At 36.9% G+C, this 20,415-nt stretch overlaps 1 protein-coding gene across 1 annotated transcript; it reads left to right on the top strand.

Annotated features, from left to right (window-relative positions):
- Positions 1-3,349: 3,349 nt before the first annotated feature.
- Fbxo5 (F-box protein 5) lies at positions 3,350-15,688 on the top strand. The gene is made up of 5 exons (XM_003468426.4): positions 3,350-3,487; positions 10,237-10,954; positions 12,337-12,427; positions 13,624-13,806; positions 14,810-15,688. The coding sequence occupies exons 1-5, from the start codon at positions 3,379-3,381 to the stop codon at positions 15,059-15,061; spliced, it is 1,353 nt and encodes a 450-aa protein (XP_003468474.3). The 5' UTR covers positions 3,350-3,378; the 3' UTR covers positions 15,062-15,688.
- Positions 15,689-20,415: the final 4,727 nt, after the last annotated feature.

Genomic DNA, 20,415 nt, shown 5'->3' with positions numbered 1-20,415 from the left:
TCTATCCCAAAATTTTGTGTTTGATAAGGAAATAGGCAGAGCCTCACAGAACATACCTGGAATTCCAGCACTGTGGGAGCTGAGACAGGAAAGTACTAAATTCCAGCTCAGCCTGGGCAATTAAGTAAATCCTTATATTTAAAAAAAAAAAAAAGTAGGGCTGGGGATTTAGCTCAGTGGTGTCAATGATGGCAGGGTGGGGTGGGGTGAGTAGGTTGATGGTATAGTGAAGTACAAACACCATGGATTCAAGCCACAGTACAGAGAAAGAAAAAGAGAAAGAAAGAAAAAGAAAGAAAGAAAGAAAGAAAGAAAGAAAGAAAAGAAAAGAAAGAAAGAGACAGAAAAGGAGGAAAGGATAGGTCAAGACCCACGACAACCAAATACAAATGGTCCTTGATTTACAATGGCTGGACTCTTACAAATGCCCTTTCAGTTTTGTGGCTGCAAAGGTTATATTCCAGGTGCTCAACTACCTTAAGAAGGACAATCTTTTCATCTTTGCTCATATCTGAAAATAAAAGAGGTGAATAAAGATGATCCCTAAACTCAAATTGGGAAATAATGTAAAAATATACTATGAACCAGAAAACATTATTCTTCAAAATAACAGGGAATAAAAGCATATAGACTTTTGAGTACCACAGACTCCCAACTTCATGCAGTCTGTGCCTTCCACCTTCTGCCAAGTGGGAACAGAATTTTCCTCAGGAATTGACTCCATCTATTAGATTCACAAGCTTACTAACTGTACAGTTCTATACGATAGCCAGATTTAACTTACATGCCTATGTATAATCATCATAAAGTACAATGCTAGGGTTATTGTTTTTTTTTTTTTTTTTGTCGTTTTCCTTTTTACCGGTACCAGGGATCGAACTCATGACTGCCTGCTTGCAAGGCAGTTGCTTATGCCGCTGAGTTAAATCCCCAGGCCTGTTATTGTAAAAATTAAAGATTAACATTCTTTTTATGATACTATAAATAGAAAGAACCTTTAGGTTTTTGTTGTTGTTGTTGTTGTTGTTGTTGTTGTTTCTTCTGTTTTGTTTTTTGAGAAAGAGTCTCACTATGTAATTCAGGCTGGCCTTGAACACACTATGTAGTCTAGACTGCCATCAAATTCATGGCGATCTTCCTGCCTCTTCCACTCTGCTGGGATAATAGGCATGCAGCACCACACCCAGATAGTTTTAATACTCAACAAATCACCCCTTGGCTAAACTCCCTACAACTGTTACCCAACACAATCAGAAGAAGCTCTAAACTTCACATGGAAATCTAGAAGGTATACAGGACCTGAATTATCCCTACCATTTTGGCCCTTGTCTCCTCAGTTCTTTCTTGCTCTCTGAGTTCTTGCCAGGCACTCTGGTCTTCCCTCTGCTTATTGTGTAGCTCTCTGGATGGCCAGCTCAGCATTCTGATAATGGTTCAAAGCCTCTCAAATCTTGCTGATCAACGTCCTTAACCCGTGTCTCTACTCCTTTCTCTACTTCTAACCTGTCTCTACTCCTTTCTCTGTTCTCTTCCCTCTGTTCTCTTCCCTCTGTTCTCTTTTGTATTTTCTTTCATTTCACTGAAATTCTTTATCGATACCGGGGATTGAACTCACGACCGCCTGCTTGCAGGGCAGGTGCTTAGGCCGCTAAGCTAAATCCCCAGCCCCCTCACTGAAATTGTTAACTATCAATTTCTTTCCCATATGTATATACGCTCCCTGAAGGACTAGGCTTTTGTCTTTTTGTACTTGAATCTCCAGGACCCAGCACCAGAGCCAGGCAAAGTAAGGTCCAGGCCCTCAAGTGCAAAACTTCAGGAACCGACAAAAATTCCATTAATCAAAGCTGACACTATAAAGAAACGTTTCAAAAAATGAAAGTAGAAAAAAATCGGTAAACTCATTATAAAAATATTACATTAAGACAGAACTACCCAACACTTGTGTGACTCATCCTCAGTATGGCTCTGCTTCACATCGACTGCACAGAACACTGACAGTGAAGTACTAATTCATTCTTCCGGATGCTGCAGAGAAGCCCCAAACCACACAAGGCAGGACCAGGATCTTTTGAAGTGGACATCTGTTGGCTTCAGTGTTCCAGCCAAAAGCTGATTCCAGGGAACACACTATCACCGCTTAAAAGCTTGTGCAACTTGTCAAAAGTTTAGCATCACTAATAAATAAGGTAGACTTGTCATTGTCTCCTCTCCTCAGCACTGTTAAAATATTCGCCTGCCCAGGGACTTTCAACTCAATTAAGTAGGGATTTTACTTATTTACTTATTTATTTTTGGAGTAGGACTACTATTTCTTGCGCTTGGCTCACGAATGAAATGTCAGACGAGCATAAATACAAATTAAAAAACAAATCTTAATGCTCATAAAACACGAGTAGCTTAAGAACTACAGATGAAAACACGAATACAGTCTGAGTAACTGCTGAAAGAAAGGAAAAAAGAAAGAAAAAGAAAAATACACTTAGGCCCGCCCAAAACTCCAAAAACAACAACAACAACAAAACGCAGCCACAAATCTCCCGCCAAGGAGCGCAGGGCGTAGCGCTCCTCCGCTTTGCCGGGAGGGACGCACACCTACACGCCGCTACCTGTTTATCTCCCTCCCAGCCCAGCCCTCGGAGGAAACGCGGGAGACCCCAGGGCGCAAGCGCCAACCCGCCAAGTCTTTGTGTCCCCCCCCCCACCACCACCACCAAGGCGCCTGCGCGGACGTCCTGGGCAGGGGAAGGGCCAAATTTAGGAGGGAGCGAACCGCGCGCCTAAATCCCTGAGAGGCGGGCTACCTAGGGCTTGGGGGCAGGGCTCATCTTTCGGAAGGCCCACGTTTTCGGATGGTCAGAGTTGCTGCTCTTCGAACTCCCGTTCATAAGACGATCGAAGAAATTTGGATGTCATTTGTACCAATCAGAGGGCTTCAAGAAGCCGAAGCTGCCTTCAGGATGAAATTAGGACTTGCGGGAAGCCCGTTCCCAAGAAGGCTGAGGCGAGCGGGACCGGTGTACGCATGCGTGGTAGGCCCTCTCCACGTGCGGCTGGGCCGCCTGCTGTGGGCCCTGAGAAGCCCAGCCTCTGGCTTCAGCATCTTTCCGGACAGCAAGATGGTAGGGGGCTGGGCTTTGCCGCTAAGGCCCCGCCTCGCTGCTTCCAATTGGCTGTGGGCGAGCGAGTGCCCCCCTAACGTTTTCTTATTGGTGCCTGCTTACGGAGGGCGCGCCCTATTGGGCCGCGCGGATTTGGGCACCAAATTCAAAGATTTTAAAAGTACCAGCTGGCGCCTTTTAAGAGCTAAAGCTCTGTGGAGCGGACGGCCCGCTGTGCCGCCGGCCTCTGGTTATTCCTTCACCTGAGGCGGAACGCATGTCTGCTGGCATGAGCCGGCGCCCCTGCAGCTGTGTAGCACGGTCACCTTCCTGCTCCTGCAGTTTCAACCCAGTGACAGCGGCCGGGCGCCCTCGCCCTTCGGATAGTGAGTTAGGGGAGCGGGTGCTGGGGAGCGCGTTCTGGGAGGGCTGTTCGGCAAAGGCGCGCCTTGCGACCCCCCGACCCGACAACCCTCGAGCTCGGACCTCTGCTGCATACTCAAAGCCTCCTCTGGCGGGTGGCGGCGGTGACTCGGGGGTCGGAGAGAAAGCACGCTGGGGTTCGGAGAGGAAAAGCCAGATGTGCTGGGGTGAGATGGTGGGATAGCCAGATGTAGGGTACCGCCGGCCGTAAGGAGCCTGGGCTCCGACACCGGAGAAGTGCAGGTAGTGGCCGGACTAGACCAGACGCCCATTTTCTTTCCGGGAAGACCTACCTGTCCCCACCCCACTGAATGGGCGCCAAATTCCCCCTTCCCTCCCCCATCGGAATCCGCTCTGTGACAGGGCTGCAAACCTGCAGCCTCCGGTTCCGACCAGGTGCCTCAAACCCCTTTCAACATCTGTCAGGATCCTAGCTTCCATGATCGGTTTCTCTAGCCTTCCGCCTCCTGAGTCTTGGCGGGCGCGGGAGATCTAGGTTATCTCCCGCCTCCGCCTGTCCCGCGCCCGGAGGGACGTCCCACCCCCACCGACCTCTCAGGATTTCCAGGGTCTCGCTCCACTCCCGCCAAACGGAGAGATCCCCTCCCCATCGGACCAAACTGAATTGGAACATACCAACAAAAAGCGTAAATTTCCCCCTTTTTTCCCCTTAGCTTAATAACTATCTCAAAGCCTGGAGTTGAAAGGGAGAGGTGTTTTTTAAGTACTTAGTCCCTGTAGTTTTTTGCCGATTTTTTGTGAGAATTGAATTGGTTCTTATTTACCCTATGCCTTTGTAAAATTAGATATTCCATTATTCCACAGTTTGGGTCATTTCACAGCATAGACGCTAAATTTCATTTTATTGTTGCCATATTTAAATAAAATCCACGTGCATTCATTTTACCTCACATGGCTAGAAATGAAGAAAATAGCAATTTGATTTTGTATTTTAACAGTTTGAGAATGCCTCTTTCACTAGAAAAGCACCCGAGTCTTGAAAGAGAAATACTTAATTTTGATGGGCTAAGTATATTTGAAGAAGATCCTGAATTGTGTCTTCCCTTTGAAATTCTAAAGCTTGATTTTTATAAATTCCAGGTGATTTTTACTACTTTTTATCCTTAGAAGGTATTTGTTGTTTCCAGCTTTTCTTTTACTTGTTTGTAGGTGAGAAGACATTTAAAATTTCACATACTTTTTTAAAGTAGAATTTTGTAATTTGCGTGTAGATTATTACTGATTGCGACTTGTGGTCATGAGCCTTGGACCTCTTAAATTCTTAGGAAAAGCCATGCCTGAGCTTGGGTATATGGTGGTTATCTAGAAGCATTGAACAATGGAATTTAATCATGATTAACATACTGGAAAAGCTATATAGATTTTAAGCAGTGTAATTTAACTATATTAATGTGGACTGTCAGTTTTATACTGGAAAGTTAAGTGGAAATCTGACTATACAGTTTATTGTCATACTATTTTCTTGATTTGACTGACATAGTAATGAGAATTTTTTTAAAACTGCAAGATTTGTCTCAATAGTATCTCCATTTTAGGGGGAAAAGAATAATGAGACACATGACTGTCTCAGGTTACCAAAACTAGTCAAAAGGGTGAGCAGGGATTTTCATTTGGAACTTGAATCTGGTTCCTAAATATATGCTTTTGTGTGTAGCAGATCTTATTACTTTTATATGTTCAGAATTTGTAGGGAATATGAAGCAGTTTGACTTGCTGTGAATAATGTGGTAAAATAGATCCTACTGATTATATCTTTGTGATAAGGACTCTAAGGACTAGCCATATATTTATTTTGGTTTTTTCTCATTTTCTGAGTGGGGAGCCAAGACTTTAAGGACTAATTGGAGTGCCAGGGTTTTAAAAAAGTCAGTGGCATAGTACCTGCTTGGCAAGCACAAAGTCTTGAGTTTGATTTCCAGTACCAAAACCAAATTTATTTGTGTCAGTTTTCCCAAATTCTGGTACTTTATGTCTAAGGTACTTGAGTTTGAAATCCTAAGAATTTTCCTTAGTCATCATCCACATCCAAAGTACATAATCAGCTAAGTTTTGCTCCCCTATATAGTAGGAATAATCACACAATAACCACAATCCGACCCTTATACTAGGGATTGAACCCTCTTACATCTACCCATTTCATTTCCAGTGCAATTATCATCCTTGTCTCAGGTCCCCACGTTTGGACTCCTATGATGAACTCCCGTGTACCTTCCACAGCCTCTTCTGCACAGTTGCCAGTGTTCTTTTCAAAATGTAAACCAGACCTCTGCACTGCCTAGAACAATGCAAAGGCCAAGCTACTCTACACATTCTATAGATACTGTCCAATATTTTTGAGTCATTTTCCTAGCTAGGTTGCAGCAGCCCTAAATGCCTTACTTCTCCTTGAATACTTTATAGTTCTTATGTTTCTCTGAATCTCAAACTCTTCCCAACAAATATCCAGAGAGCTTTCAGATGTCAGAATGTCACTTTGTCAAGATCACCCTGAAAACCAAGCTTGGTGGCACACATCCTATATTTAAGCACTCTGGGAGGCAGTGGCAGGAGGATCTCAAATTTGAGGCCAGTCTGGCTAATTTAGTGACAGTGAGATCCTGTCTTAAAATTTTAAAAATACAAGAAGGGCTAGAGATGTAGCTCAGTGTGAAGGCTCTGGATTCAATCTCCAGTACTACAAAAAAAAAAAGGAAAAAAAGATAATAATAATCTTTTTCCCTTTCTTGCCCTGTCATTAAATAGATATTGGGTAAATGGATGTGGCAAGCTAGACACTGTTCCTGACAGGGTCTTGGTACAAAGTTCAGGCTGGCCTCAAAGGAACAGCAGTTTTAGCCATCAAATGTTGGGGGTGCTGGGATTACAAGAGTCCTTTACCATGCCCTGTTTAAGCTAGATTCCTTTTTTTTTTTTTGGTCTTTTTCGCTTTTTATCGGTACCAGGGATCGAACTCACGACTGCCTGCTTACAAGGGAAGCGCTTATGCCGCTGAGCTAAATCCCCAGCCCCTAAGCTAGATTCTTAACCTTCATGAGCATAATACTTTCTGCGGGGTAGGGAGAGCAGGATGTCTTGTTATGTATGTAGTTCAGGGTCACCTTGAACTCACTGTGTAACCTGGACTGACTTTGAACACACAGCAAATCCTCCTGCCTCAACTCTTGAATACTGAAATTGTAGGCACACACCACCATGCCTGGTCTCATCTAATTCATGTCATTTTCTCCATTTAAGGGTAATACTAGATGGAAAATATGAATATATATGTCTCTTTAAATTGTTTAGGAACACAGAATTTTGTCATTGGGAAGTACTTGACTAATTAAAGATGAGAAGTCAGTTTACTTCAGCTTCCTTTTTTGAAAGTGGTAGTATTCAATTTATTTTGCAATATTGTGGAGATAGGTTCACAGCAATAATCTCAAATTTTGAAATTAAGTATACAACCAACATTCTGGTTTTGGTTTCTAATAATTTTCTCTAATAAAAAAGAATCAGGAATATCTGGTACTGCAGAAAGTAATGAACACACAAAAAAACGATGCAAATGTGATTTGCAAGTATGACAAATGGACACCTAAGCCAACTAAAAAGGCTCACAACAGTGAAAATTAGGACACTTTCATCAAAACCTTTTGTTACTGGATTATGACTCAAAATCTTATGAGTCTGTTCCCGATTAGTGATGAAATAAGTGAAATTAAATAGGTAATTCTTCCATATAGAAAGAAGGATTATATATTTACTCCACTCAAAGAGGTATGCAAACTCATTACTTCTTGGAAGTGTGAACTTTCTTCTAAAGAGTATGAAAAGGGAAGGGAACACAGAGGAGTGACTTTACAGTGGGGAATATTGATCAGCACTTACTCAGATTGGTGATCAAGCTAAACATGGTAAAAGATAAGTTATAATATTTACTGCTGGGTGTGGTACCACATGGCAGTAATGCCTACACTGAGGAGGGAGGCTGAGGCGAGAGGATCTCTGAGTTTGAGACCAACCTAGGCTACTTAAGTGATTTCAAGGCCAGCCTGCACTACACTATAGCAAGACCCTGTCTAAAACAAAACAAAGGAAAACTATTTACTCTTAGTGGGATATGGCAACAATGACACTTAATCTCTGTGTTTTAAAAACCCACAACCTTAGACAAACTGAGGAAAAATATGCAAATCCCAACCAAAGGTCGTTCTTCAAGGGAAGTCAGGCTAGTTTTATTTTTGTTTTTATTTTCTTTAAGTTGACAGTGCTGGGTATCAAGGATAAAACCAGGACATGCCAGAGGTACCCTACCATTGAGCTATGTGCCCATCCTCAAGGCAAGCCAGAAATTGATAGAGCCAAGAAGATCTTGTGGAGACTAAGTTATCTTAGTTGGGATCCTGTAACAAAAAAACAAACAGCAGAAACTAAGGAACCAAGTTACATACGGATTTAAATTAGTATAATTCAATATTGGTTCATTGATTGGAACATGCCTGGTCCTGAGTTTGATTCTTGGTACCAAAAAAAGGGAAAAAAAAGTAAGTATACCTTTGAATAAAGAAATTCTGAAAGTAAAGTTTCAAACCCCTTTGGTTGGGCTGTTAAAGTAAAAGGTGTGTTTTTAAAGGTGAGCTTTACCTTTTTATAAATAGAGGTCCTCTATCTAAATTGATACGGTGGTATTCCTCCTGCCTCAGCCTCCTAAGTGCTGAGATTACAGGTGTGTGTCACCACACCTGATTTGAATTTAATTCTTTACAGTAATTAAAGAATAGAAAGCAATCTCTTGGCATTTTTTAAAAACTCTTCTGAGTAGCAGGGAACTACTAATGGTAATTTAGAAGTAATTGGAAAGCTAAAATCTGTATTCTTTAACTTGCTCTTTAGGCTGTAAACTCTTGGTTTAAATCTAGTTTTTAGGTTTATTCAAAAGTTCAGTGTGATCCTGGTGCCTATAACTATCTTTCATACTTAAACATTGGGAAGTTAAAGGCAGTCTCCATCTAGAAGGTTACTTGGCTTGACAGAAAAGTATCCTTTTATAGTTTGACTTAAAAAGTTTTCCACTAAAAGCAGTTATATTAATATAGACAAACTACTACCAGTTAGTACATAATAAGCTGGTCATACATTTGCTTATAGGATAAATTATTATTTACCCATGATTGGTTTATAGCAGGGATAAGAGATAGGCATGTTTGAAGCCTACATGAGGTCCACATTTAACCTGGCAGTGAAGACCCCAAGGCTTTCTGTGTCCTTATTGTTTTCTTCATATACTGTGTCTTCAGTAGTGGCAGGTGGTTTTCCTGAACTCATGTGCCATATTGTTTCTCAGTGTTGTACTTCTGCTCAAATTAGCTTCCAGGGAATGATCTTCCAGTTCCTACTGCCTGACGAAAAGTCTCAATCCTTTAAAGCTGTGGTCCTCAACTGAGGGGTGAAGAATGATGTTTTTCCATTGCTACCTGTCTTCTCTGGTATTTGACAGTAAATACTAGTTGGTGACATTTGGTCTTTGTTGCATCTTGAGGAAAGGGGATAGCACCTGCTAAACATCCTGCAATATGCAGTGTGGCCCATAAGAAAAGAATCAGCCAGTCCAAAATGCCAGTAGTTTAAAAGAGTCAGTAGCATGCTGGTTGAGAAACTATTTTAAAGTTACCTTAAAAATAAGTAAGTAAATTTATCTTAAAATGTTGTCTGCCAGAGTATATCAAAAAGTGGGGTTGGGAATATCAATCTTAACATAGTTTTTTAAGCTTAAATTTGAATCAGTAATGTATTTAGTGAATAATGTTCAGAAAATTGTATAACTTGTTGGTAATGTATTTTAATGCTGTTTATAAATACTTTGTATTTTGACAACTTATTTTAAAATAACTGAACAGTAACTTACCTGTTATCACCTCGGGGATTAAATCTGGTTTTTATGATGGAATGTCATTCTAAGTCTTTTGATAGGAGGCAAGATACAGCAAGGCATTGTACTTATGTGTGAGTTTACTATCCATTAGGGTACACAAACACCTTAAAAATATCAGATGGTCTCTCAGAACCCTGACTAGAATAAAACTTAGAGAAAAGAGCTGCTGGGTTCAGGTATACATTAATTTACAGATATTTAAATGCCATTTCAAGTCTAGGATATAAATACTCATTCTAGAAATATTTATGATTACTTTAAAAATACTTTCGACTTTAGAATCTACACTTGATGTATCATTTTCTCTCACTTGTTTCAGAAATACGAATACTTGTTTTATGGTTCTTTTCCCTAACATTCTTTCTTAACCAGACTTAGATTTGAAATAGATGATGTAGGGGCTGGGGATTTAGCTCAGCGGCATAAGTACCTGCCTTGCAAGCAGGCAGTCACGAGTTCGATCCCCGGTACTGATAAAGAGGAAAAAGACAAAAAAAAAAGAAAGAAAAAAAATGAAATAGATGATGTAGTTTTACAGATCCAAAATCCATCTGTTCTGAGTTACTGTTGTAGATACTGTTTGTATCTATATAGGTTTGAATCATATTTGCACACAATGTGATCATATCAATAAGCCTGGGTAATTTTATAGCTTTATAGACAGGTGCACTTAGGCAATGCATAGTGCTCAGAAAGTGCAAAATAATTAAATCTTCCCAACTTAGTAAAGATATGCTGAAATTTTACAGTTACAAAGTAAATGTTTTCTTTTTCTAGGTTATAAAGAAGAAAGTTCCACTGTTTATGTCAAAATGAAGTGTGATGTTAATTGTAACCATATTCATCCTGAAATTAAACTGGTAAAACCTGATGACAGTGGAAGACAAGGTTTCTACAGTCCTGCCTATTTGGAAGGTCCTTGTAAAGACTGCGTTAAAGACTATGAAAGGTTATCATACCTTAGGCCACCAATTGTGAGCCCTCGGATTGCGGAATTTGAAACGAAAAGCAAACCCTTGCATAACAAGGAAAATCGACATGTTGAACAAACACCTAATAGTTCAAATGAAATAGAAGAACTAGAGACTAATCGGCTTTATGAAGACAGCGGGTATGCCTCGTTTTCTCAACAAAGTGTCCTCAGTGAGCACGAAGAGGATAATCTCACTCTGGAAGAAAATTTCAGAAGCAGTCCACAGTCCTGCCTGCTACAGATACAAAGCCCAGACCAGTATCCCAACCAAAATTTATTGCCAGTTCTTCATTTTGAAAAAGTGGTTTGTTCAACATTAAAAAAGAATGCCAAGCGAAATCCTAAAATAGATAAAGAAATATTGAAGGAAATTATATCCAGTGGAAATTTTAGACTGCAGAATATAATTGGCAGGAAAATGGGCCTAGAATTTGTAGATATTCTCAATGAACTCTTTCGAAGGGAACTCAAACATCTCTTGGCAAATATTTTGACTCAGCTCAGTGACATGGACTTAATCAGGTAAGTGTACTGTAATCCACAGTGCATTTTTGATGGCTCATGACTACCAGCTGATATAATGATCTTTCTTACAATGTTTAATTGATGTAATGGCTTTTGCTATTAGCTAGTATTTTACCATCTGTGTGTGACAGCAAAAGAAAATTTTGTGGAAGTATACATTTAATGTCATTTTGAATTTTGTATGCATGCTATTAAAAGTTCATTAGATGGGTGACTTTTGTTCATTTTAATTCTGAAATTTCTAAATTATATCTTGGAGGACTAATTAAAGCAGCTTAGCTAAGGGTAGGGCTAGATGCCTATAATCCCAGCATCCTGGAAAGGCAGAAGGATCGATCACCAGTTTGCCCATCCCAGGCAATTTAGACCTTGTGTCAAAACAAAAAGGGGAGAGTATGTCATTCAGTGACAAGACCATAGATTCAATCCCTAGTACCATATACACACAAAAACAGGCCTAGTTCCATTCTGCAGATCTAATCATTATTATGACTTTGTTACCCATGAAGTATGAGATAATTTTCATTATTTTTAGACAATTGATGTAAGACTCTCCTCGAATTGGCAGTGGTTAAAATTGTGATGACTCACAAATAATGATCTAGTTATGACCATTTATTTAAAAATCTTGGGCTGAACCAGGTGACACACGCCTGTAATTCCAACATTTGGGAGGCTGAGGGCAGGAGTATCACCACACATATAGCCACTGGGCTATATAGCAAGGGGGAAATAAAAACCTGTTCCTCTTTGTATCAAGGAAAATCTATTAGGATGATACAGCTTTGAGAAATAAGATGATTATATAGGCTGCTGGATTAGGTTGAATTCAGCTCTATTGAGTTAATTTTCAGGCTTTTTGAAAAATTAGAAATCCTTGGCAAGTATAGTTTTGCTGTAGTCCTTATGAAATAGAGGTAAAGTGAAATACATAAGCGGTGATACTGCTTGTTGACTAGTTCTTTAAAGATAATTATCACAGATTGTACTTTTCTTTCAGGTTAATAACTGAAATTGACTTCTAATAGCAGTGAATCTCAAAGAAAGTACTTTGGCACGTGTACCTTTTAGCAGACATTTAGCATAGTGTCAAATACAGAATGCTGGCTATTTGATTTTCACATATACTATAAAAAAGTTAAAACAAAAGTAGTGGTTCTTAACCTGGAACTACTTGATAGGGAGCTTTTAAAATAGAACCCTGTGCCCCATTTTAGGCCCATTAAACCCAAATGATTAGGCATGGGCAACCTTAAATCTTAACTGCCCGAAGCACTGTTAGTACAGATTTCACTTTCGTGCTGTTATTTCTCTACTAGATTCATCTTAGCATCTTTGTCATGCTTTAATTGTTTCTTTTATGATCATTTATTTTCCAGTGTGTCTAAAGTGAGCACTACTTGGAAGAAGATTCTAGAAGATGATAAAGGGGCATCCCACTTGTACAAAAAAGCAATGCAAAGAGTTACTGTAAGTTTTTGTAGATGATGTTTGCCTTTTAAAATGCATTGCTATTACTCTTTTACCTTTCAAAATAAGTAGGGAAAAAAGGTAACCCAGAAACCCTTCTTTAAATTCACAAAGCATTTTAGCCTTTCAGAACTCAGTAAGGCACCAACTTCAAAAATAAAAAGCAAGGAATCCAAGTTGGTTGTTTATTTGTTTGGTTCAAGTAGAATGTTCTAGTCAATAAGGGAGGAATTAGAATATCAAAATAGAAATAGAATGTCCAAAGTAATAAGAAGGGAATTACCCAGTTCTCAAACAATAAGAGTCCATCTAGTAGATCTTAGCTGCCATTTGTGTGTATGTGGTTTATAGCCTTTGGAAATTTATTTGTATAAAATTTGTGTAGTGTTTTATTTGTATAGTGATTAAGAAATTGAGTTGTAAAAAGATTGCTTGTTTTGAGTAGTTACTAGCAAAACAGTAGATTTCAACATATTAAATTCATACTGTAGAAGAGAAAATGCATTTCTTTTTCTAAAATACATGGTAACTGTAAGAATCAAGATCTATACATGACTAAAATTTCAAGTCTTAAGAATTGGACACCCCGCGACTTAACCAGAAGTGCAACTTTAGATTAAAAGTAAATGGCTTAAAGTACCCAAGTTCACTTTGCTTATATTTTTTTAATTTAAACTGGTGATAAAGAGTCAAATCTAAGTGGATTTTAAATCTGCTTATAACTAAGGTAACATTTGACTATGGATACTGCCATCTTCTGGTAATGGGTGGAATGACCATTTGATTTGTCCATAGTACTTCAACTTTGGTTACTTACAAATCACAATAAAGAGCCTGATGTGGTACATGCCTGTAATCCTAGCACTCAGGAGGCTAAGGTAGGAGGATTGCTGTGGGTTTGAGGCCAGCCTGAACTAGATAATAAGACCTTGTCTTAAAAAAAAACAAAGCTATATATATAGTTACACACACATACATACAGACATATCATACAGACTACATGTATAAAATGATTTCTCAGTTTCTGGTTCATACTTTGTGTCAACAAACTAGACTTTCTGTGTCTGAATAGTTATGTGTAGCTGTATTTAAGCATGTGCAGGTAAGTTAGACCTTTTATTACAGAGGTAGAAACTAAAAGCTAACTGAATTTATCTAAGAATCTATCGTGATGACTATTAATGTTTTTGAATTAGGAAAAGAGCATTAAGTTTTCACCACATGCTTCAACCAGAGAATATGTTATGATCAGAACTGCACTGGCTTCTGTTCAGAAATCAGCATCCCAGACTCTTCCCAAAAAAGATGCTCAAACCAAGTTATCCAAGAAAGATGATCAGAAAGGTTCTACCTACAGTCGACACAGTGAATTCTCCGAGGTAATGTTGGCATTTATTGTTAAAAGGATTTAAAGTGAGAAATAGGAAAGCTTTCAAGGTAGAAATACAACTAGGGGGCTGGGGATTTAGCTCAGCGGCATAAGCGCCTGCCTTGCAAGCAGGTAGTCATGAGTTCGATCCCCGGTACCGATAAAAACTAAAAAGACCAAAAAAAAAAAAAAATAGAACTTGACTGTAGATAATAACTATTACATTCCATTCCAGATTATGACACCTGATACTGGTTTTCATTTAACTCTAATTGTAGTAAATAAGAATTTAAGGGGTTATTAATAGACATCTTCTATCCCCTCATTTTACTATAAGAGATGACTTGAAAATATCTTTAAAATTTTCACACTTTGCTGATGATATAGCTCAGTGGCACAGTGCCTGCCTGGCAAGCGTGAGATTGAGTTCAATCCTTGGTACCAAACCAAAACCCCCCCTCCCCATAACAGAAGAAGAAAACTAAAATTCTCACAGTACATTTTACAATTGCTGCATTTTGTAAGTAAAGGTGAGCTAAGCAGAAAATACCAGCTCTTAGTAGTCAAAGCTTCCTGCAGTGTCTTCACATCATTGGCTAACCTCTACTAAAAGTGCTGCTCATACATGAATAATCTTGTAAATTTAAATTAGAAAACCATAATCTTATATAGACCCTCTGTTTTGAAATAAAATGTAAGACTGCTACAGGAAAAAAAAATTGCCTTATATTGTGGTATGTGGGTTATAAAAGCAAATAATGGGGAAAGCAACCAGTTGTTAAGTGACAGACACCGGGAAGATGTTACAGAAAAAAGTGACATTTTAAGTTAGGGATTGGATTTGTAAATAGCATTTGTGAGAAAAAAGGCATGTCTAAAAGCAGTAGTGGCCATCAGACCCCTTGACAAGTGATGGCTATCTCTTGCCCAGTGAATGAGAGGATCCTTCTTGATTTTACTAAATTACAGTACTGTTATTCCTTTCTCATATTTATGGTTCTTTTATTTTTCAGGTTGCCAGGACTTTGAAAAAGAATGAAAGCTTAAAAGCATGCATTCGCTGTAAATCACCCGCAAAATTTGATTGCTATTTACAGCGTGCAACCTGTGAACGAGAAGGTTGTAGGTTTGATTATTGTACAAAGTGTCTATGTGATTATCATAGCACTGAAGACTGCTCAAATGGCAAGCTCCTAAAAACCAGTTATAAAATGGGTCCTCTTCCAGGTACTAAAAAAAGCAAAGAGAATCTACGAAGGTTGTGACCTTTAAATCAATTGTAAATGATCATGAAGGTTAATTAGAAAACATTAGGTTTTTATTGTAAAAGTAAATGTAATTTTTTTAATGTTAATATCTGGAGTTTTGTTCCCCCAAAAATAGAGGATAGACAGCCTCTTAAAATAGCATTTTACAATTTGTTGTGAAGAAGCTTAAAATTCTCAATACAATTTAGAAATTTTAAATATTTATACAAAAGTGAGAAAGTTACCAAAGATGATTTAGAGGATAAAATAAAATTGATTCAATTTCATTATAAAGCAAGTCCATCTAGTTTTGTCTAGACAATCTTAAATATAAATCTGGCTTACCACCTGTTAGGATTATATTTGCTTTATCAAATTAATACCAACTCAGCTATCAACTTCTGGACTTTGTTAATTTAAATGTTTGTCATTTGTTCTCAGTCTTTTTTTTTTTTGTTGTTGTTGTGTCTGTTTCCACAAATGTGTACTTTGTAAAATATTGCTGTCTTTATTCCTGAAGATATTTTTAAAACTATTTTATATGTGTGTAAATATTTCTATATTTTATGTGCCAAAGCAAGAAAATGTATATATATGTTAAAATAATTTTGCTTGTTATAAATAAAGTTGATAAAAACTGAATAATTATGCCTTTGATTTTTAGAAATACCTTAATCCTAGAAATAACTGAATTAGGAAGCTATAATCAACTGCATTTGTGTGAAGACACTGAATGTACTGGTTCTGTCCTTAGAGAGCTTGTGAGACCATGGCTCTACCTGTATACAAAATTTTTTTCTCTCAGCATAACTCAGTACTTAACATTGTTTGGTCTTGAAATAAGCATCTTGATAAAACTCAATATTGAAAAGCATAGTAAGGTTTGTTACACATATTGGCACAAATCTGCCATCATAATGAAAATAACTTCTTTCATGAGTTTTTCATGTCCCTTCACAATCCTGCTCATCTTGGTATTACTGATCTTTGATTACAGGTTAGTTTGCCTTTTCGAGAATTTAATGGAATCATTGTTTACTCTTATATGACTTATATGCTTTCATTTGTGCCTAATGATAAAACAGTTTACTTTAGTTGTTTATTTTTCTAGCTCTTTTTTTTTTTTTATTACTACAAAGTTTGTAGTATAATGTTTACATTCCTTCTGGGAATTGGGACATGTATGTGATATCTTTTAATTCTTTTTTCTCATCCCCACTCTCTTCTCTACCTCGCTATCTCTTGAGCCCCTTCCTTTTTTGTACATGTTTGTAATACATAAGATTTTTAAAATGCTCTTCTTACCCATTTTCACTTTTTTTTTGTTGGTATTCTGCCTTGTATTTGACATGTGTTTTTAAAAAATTCAGTTTACTGTTACATTTTAGGAATATATAATGATCATATTCTTTTTTTTTTTTTTTTTTTTTTTGTCTTTTTCTTTTTTATCAGTACCGGGGATCGAACTCATGACTGCCTGCTTGCAAGGCAGATGCTTATGCCACTGAGCTAAACCCCCAGCCCCAGGATCACGTTCTTCAAGGAGTTTGTACCCTGGTCCCTTCCTTCCTTTCTCCTCCCCTTACCCTTCCCATTTGAACATTTTCTTCCTATTTCACAGTATCTATTAGACATGTATTCCTCTGAATCAGCATATAGTCAAGTAATCTTTAAATCTACTTTGATCTATAATCTCTTCATGGAATGATTAGATCATTTTCATTTATAGGATTACCAACATGGATAGATTTAAATCTGTCATCTTAAAAGTTTGTTTTTAGTTTGATTTGCCTGGTTTTTAATCCCCATTTTTCTTTCTACCTTCTGGTTAAGTATTTTTTTAAAATTCCTTCTTGTCTGGTTTATTAGCTAATTTAGTATAAGGATGCTAGTTATTTTGGGATTTACAGAATTTCTCTTAAGCTTATTGTATCATAACTTCAAATAATATACCCCTTTACATAAATAAAGCTCATTTCGTCCCTCTTACTTATATGTGTGACACATACGTGTATATATTTACTCCCATAATGGTATGTTTCTTTATCAGAGATTTACATAATGACATTTTCTTAGGCATTTATATAGTTGCTATTTCATGTCTTTGTATACAAATATATCAACATAATTTTTCTTGTGCCTGAAGCAATTCCTTTCATTTTTTTTTTTTATAGTATGGATCTGTTGGTGATCTTTAATTTCTTCAGCATTTGTATGTCTGTAAATGTCTTTTACCACTTAGTTTATCTTTGATAAATATATGGGACACAATGTTTTTTTATTAGAAAATGATGTCAAGCATGTCTGTCACCTCATTTTTGTGGCGAAAGGATTTAAAATTGTTTCCTAAGTTTTTACATTGTAACTGTTATTATCAACAGTGTTATCATCCTGTATAGTAGATCTCCAGAAATTCTTCCCATTTAACTGAAACTATTTAATATCTCCCCATTTTTCATCTTTCTTCACATACCAGTCACAGGTATCTACTAGTCCACTATTTCTACAGTTTTGATTTTTTTAAGATTCTGTATACATTTGAAATCATGTAGTATTTGTATTTCTGTACCTGGTTTATGTCCGTGTAATGTCTTCAGGTTCATCCAGGTAGTTGGGAATAAGACTTGAGTAGTATTTCATTATGCATAAATATGCAACATTTTCTCTACTTATTCATCAGTTAATATTTATATTTGTTCTATATACCAGCAATTATAAATAATGCTGCAATATACGTGGGCATTCAGATATTTGTTGGCTATTTTTTTCTTTTTTTGAGACAGGATCTTGCTAAGTAGTGCAGGCTGACCTTGAACTGATCCTCCTGCTCCTGCTTCAGTCTTTGGAGTGCTGGGATCAGATATCTCTTAAATGTGCTGATTTTATTCTCTTGGATACATAGGAAGAGAATAAATTGCTGACTCATACCATATAGTTCTATTTTTAATTTTTTAAGGAACCGTCCTACTCCCAAAATGAATGTACTGATTTACCACCAACTGTGTAAATGACTCCCTTTTTTCCACTAACACTTGGTATCTTTTGTCTTTTTGATAAAAAGCCTCTCTAATATGTATGAGATATTTTATGACTTTAATTTGCATTTCCCATTGATTAGTGATGTGTGTTTAACCCCATTTGAGTTGACTTTAAAATATAAAGGACTTGCTTCATTCTCATACATGTGAATTTTCTTAGCACTATTTATTGAAGAAACTGTTCTCATGGTGTGCTCTTGGCACCTGTATTGGAGATCATTTGTGAGTTGAAATATTTCTGAGCTCTCTTTCATTATTCTATTTCTCTTATTTTTGTGGCTGTATTATGCTGATTTTATTACTACAGCTTTGTAGTAGATTTGAAGTAATATGAAGCCTCCAGCTTTGTGTATCTTGCCTAAGATCATTTTGACTTCACAGTCTTGTTTTTCAATGTTTTATAATTTTAAGTGTATAAATTTTTACCTCCTTGATTAAATTTATTCTTGAAATTATTATGCTATTGCAAATAGGATTATTTTCTGATTTTTTCCCCAGGTAGTTTGTTCTAAATATTTAGAAATGCTAAAGATTTTTGTATTTAATTTTGTATTTGCAACTTCATTAAAACAATAACCATAGATACAAGAACATCAAATTATAGGTTAATGTAAATAACATGTTTATGACCAATGAACACAGATACAAAAATCCTTAAAATATTAGCAACCTGAACTCAACAGCACATTAAAATGGTCATTCACCATGATCAAATGGGATTGATCCTTGAGCTACAAATCAAATACACATTAACGGAATTAAAAAAATGATCTTATAATGCATTTGCTAGATGCAGAAAAGAACAACAAAATTCATCTTTTCGTACTTAAGTTATAGAAGAAATACAAGGCACTATAATAAAGACTATATATAAAAGGCTCATAGCTAATATTCGGTGGTGAAATTCTTACAGTGAGCAACAAGAGAAGGATGTTTTCAATGTAGTATTGAAAATTCTAGCCAGAGAAATTAACAAAAAAAAAGCAAAAATGAGATATTCAAAATGGAAACAGACAAATGATCTCTAAAGCCATTAGAACTAATACATTAATTCAGTTTTTATAGTGTGTCACATGTTTAAGTTTTGAGATACAATGCATTGTCACAAAATCAGCCATTTTTAAGTATAAAATGTGAAGTTTTTAGTAGTGTGTTCAGCCTTGTGCAATCATTCTGCAGTATTTTTGTCACCCCAGATAAGTCCTTAATTCTGTTTTCTGCTTCTTTCCTAATTCCTATCACTCACTAATTTACCTCTTGTGTCTTTAGATTTGCCTTGTCAGACATTCATATAAATGGGATCATATGATAGGTGGTCTTTCGTGTTTGGCTTGATTCTATTAACACATTTTCAAGGTCATAATGTAGCATGTATAAGTACTTCATTCTTTTTTCTAAGTGAATGATATTCCAAAAGGTGTACCCATTTCATTTGTCCACTCATCTGTTGGTGGATATTTGGATTGTTTATATTTTTGAATAATATTTACAAAATGGATAGCTTATACACTAGTTCATATTTTCCTGGTTATTGTGCTATTATGATATTTTTATGATACAATATTTTCCAAAAATTAACAAAGTAATTATTAAAGCTTACTAAAATTTCTTTTTATTCCAACATCTAGGGAGTCTCTTGTCTTATGGACTGAATATAAATAAAATCTCTCATGAGATTCTTTAATTCATTCACATTGTGGCTGGTCCTGGCCACGTAATACCTAAACTGAGAGATTAACTGCAGAATGACTTCCTTTCTGGGTCACTCTAATTAAGCCACTGAGCAGTTTGTATTCTCACATGGTCATTCCTGGGCATTATAATATAGTGTTGGAACAACTAGTATTTTTAGTCAGTTGGAATGATCATTTAATGGGAAACGTGGTTCATTGAGATGCTTATTCTAATACAGAAAGTTAATGTTGGCAGCCCCATAGTAGCTTTGTTTTCACTAATAGATGATGGGGATTATATTTAACATTTTTCTGCTAAAATTTCTGAGTTCATATGCATTTACTTTTTTTTGCTGTTCCCCACAAAAAATATACTTCAGTTTCATATTTCACTGAAGCAAATACCATATTAATATATGAGCAAACCTACTTGCTATTAGCTAGGGTCCATGCTGGAGTGTTATCTGGCACCCAGAGATTAACATTTCATGTCTTTTTCCAAGGAATTTTGTCTGAACCAGTTCATATGACTTGAGGACCTGCTATAAAAATTCCATATAAGAAAAGAAGATTCTCCTACTAAAGTAATTCTTGAAATCCTACCCTGATCTTTTTTCAAAATCTTCTAACAGTGTAAACGCAACACCACAAGATGGTGCTC

Source organism: Cavia porcellus, unplaced genomic scaffold (genome assembly GCF_034190915.1).
Source record: "Cavia porcellus strain 051 isolate PalLab524CR breed Dunkin Hartley unplaced genomic scaffold, mCavPor4.1 scaffold_22, whole genome shotgun sequence".
In the NCBI taxonomy this organism is placed as follows: domain Eukaryota; kingdom Metazoa; phylum Chordata; class Mammalia; order Rodentia; family Caviidae; genus Cavia; species Cavia porcellus.
Note: the sequence above shows the minus strand (reverse complement) of the source record. Positions and strands in the feature narration are given on the sequence as shown.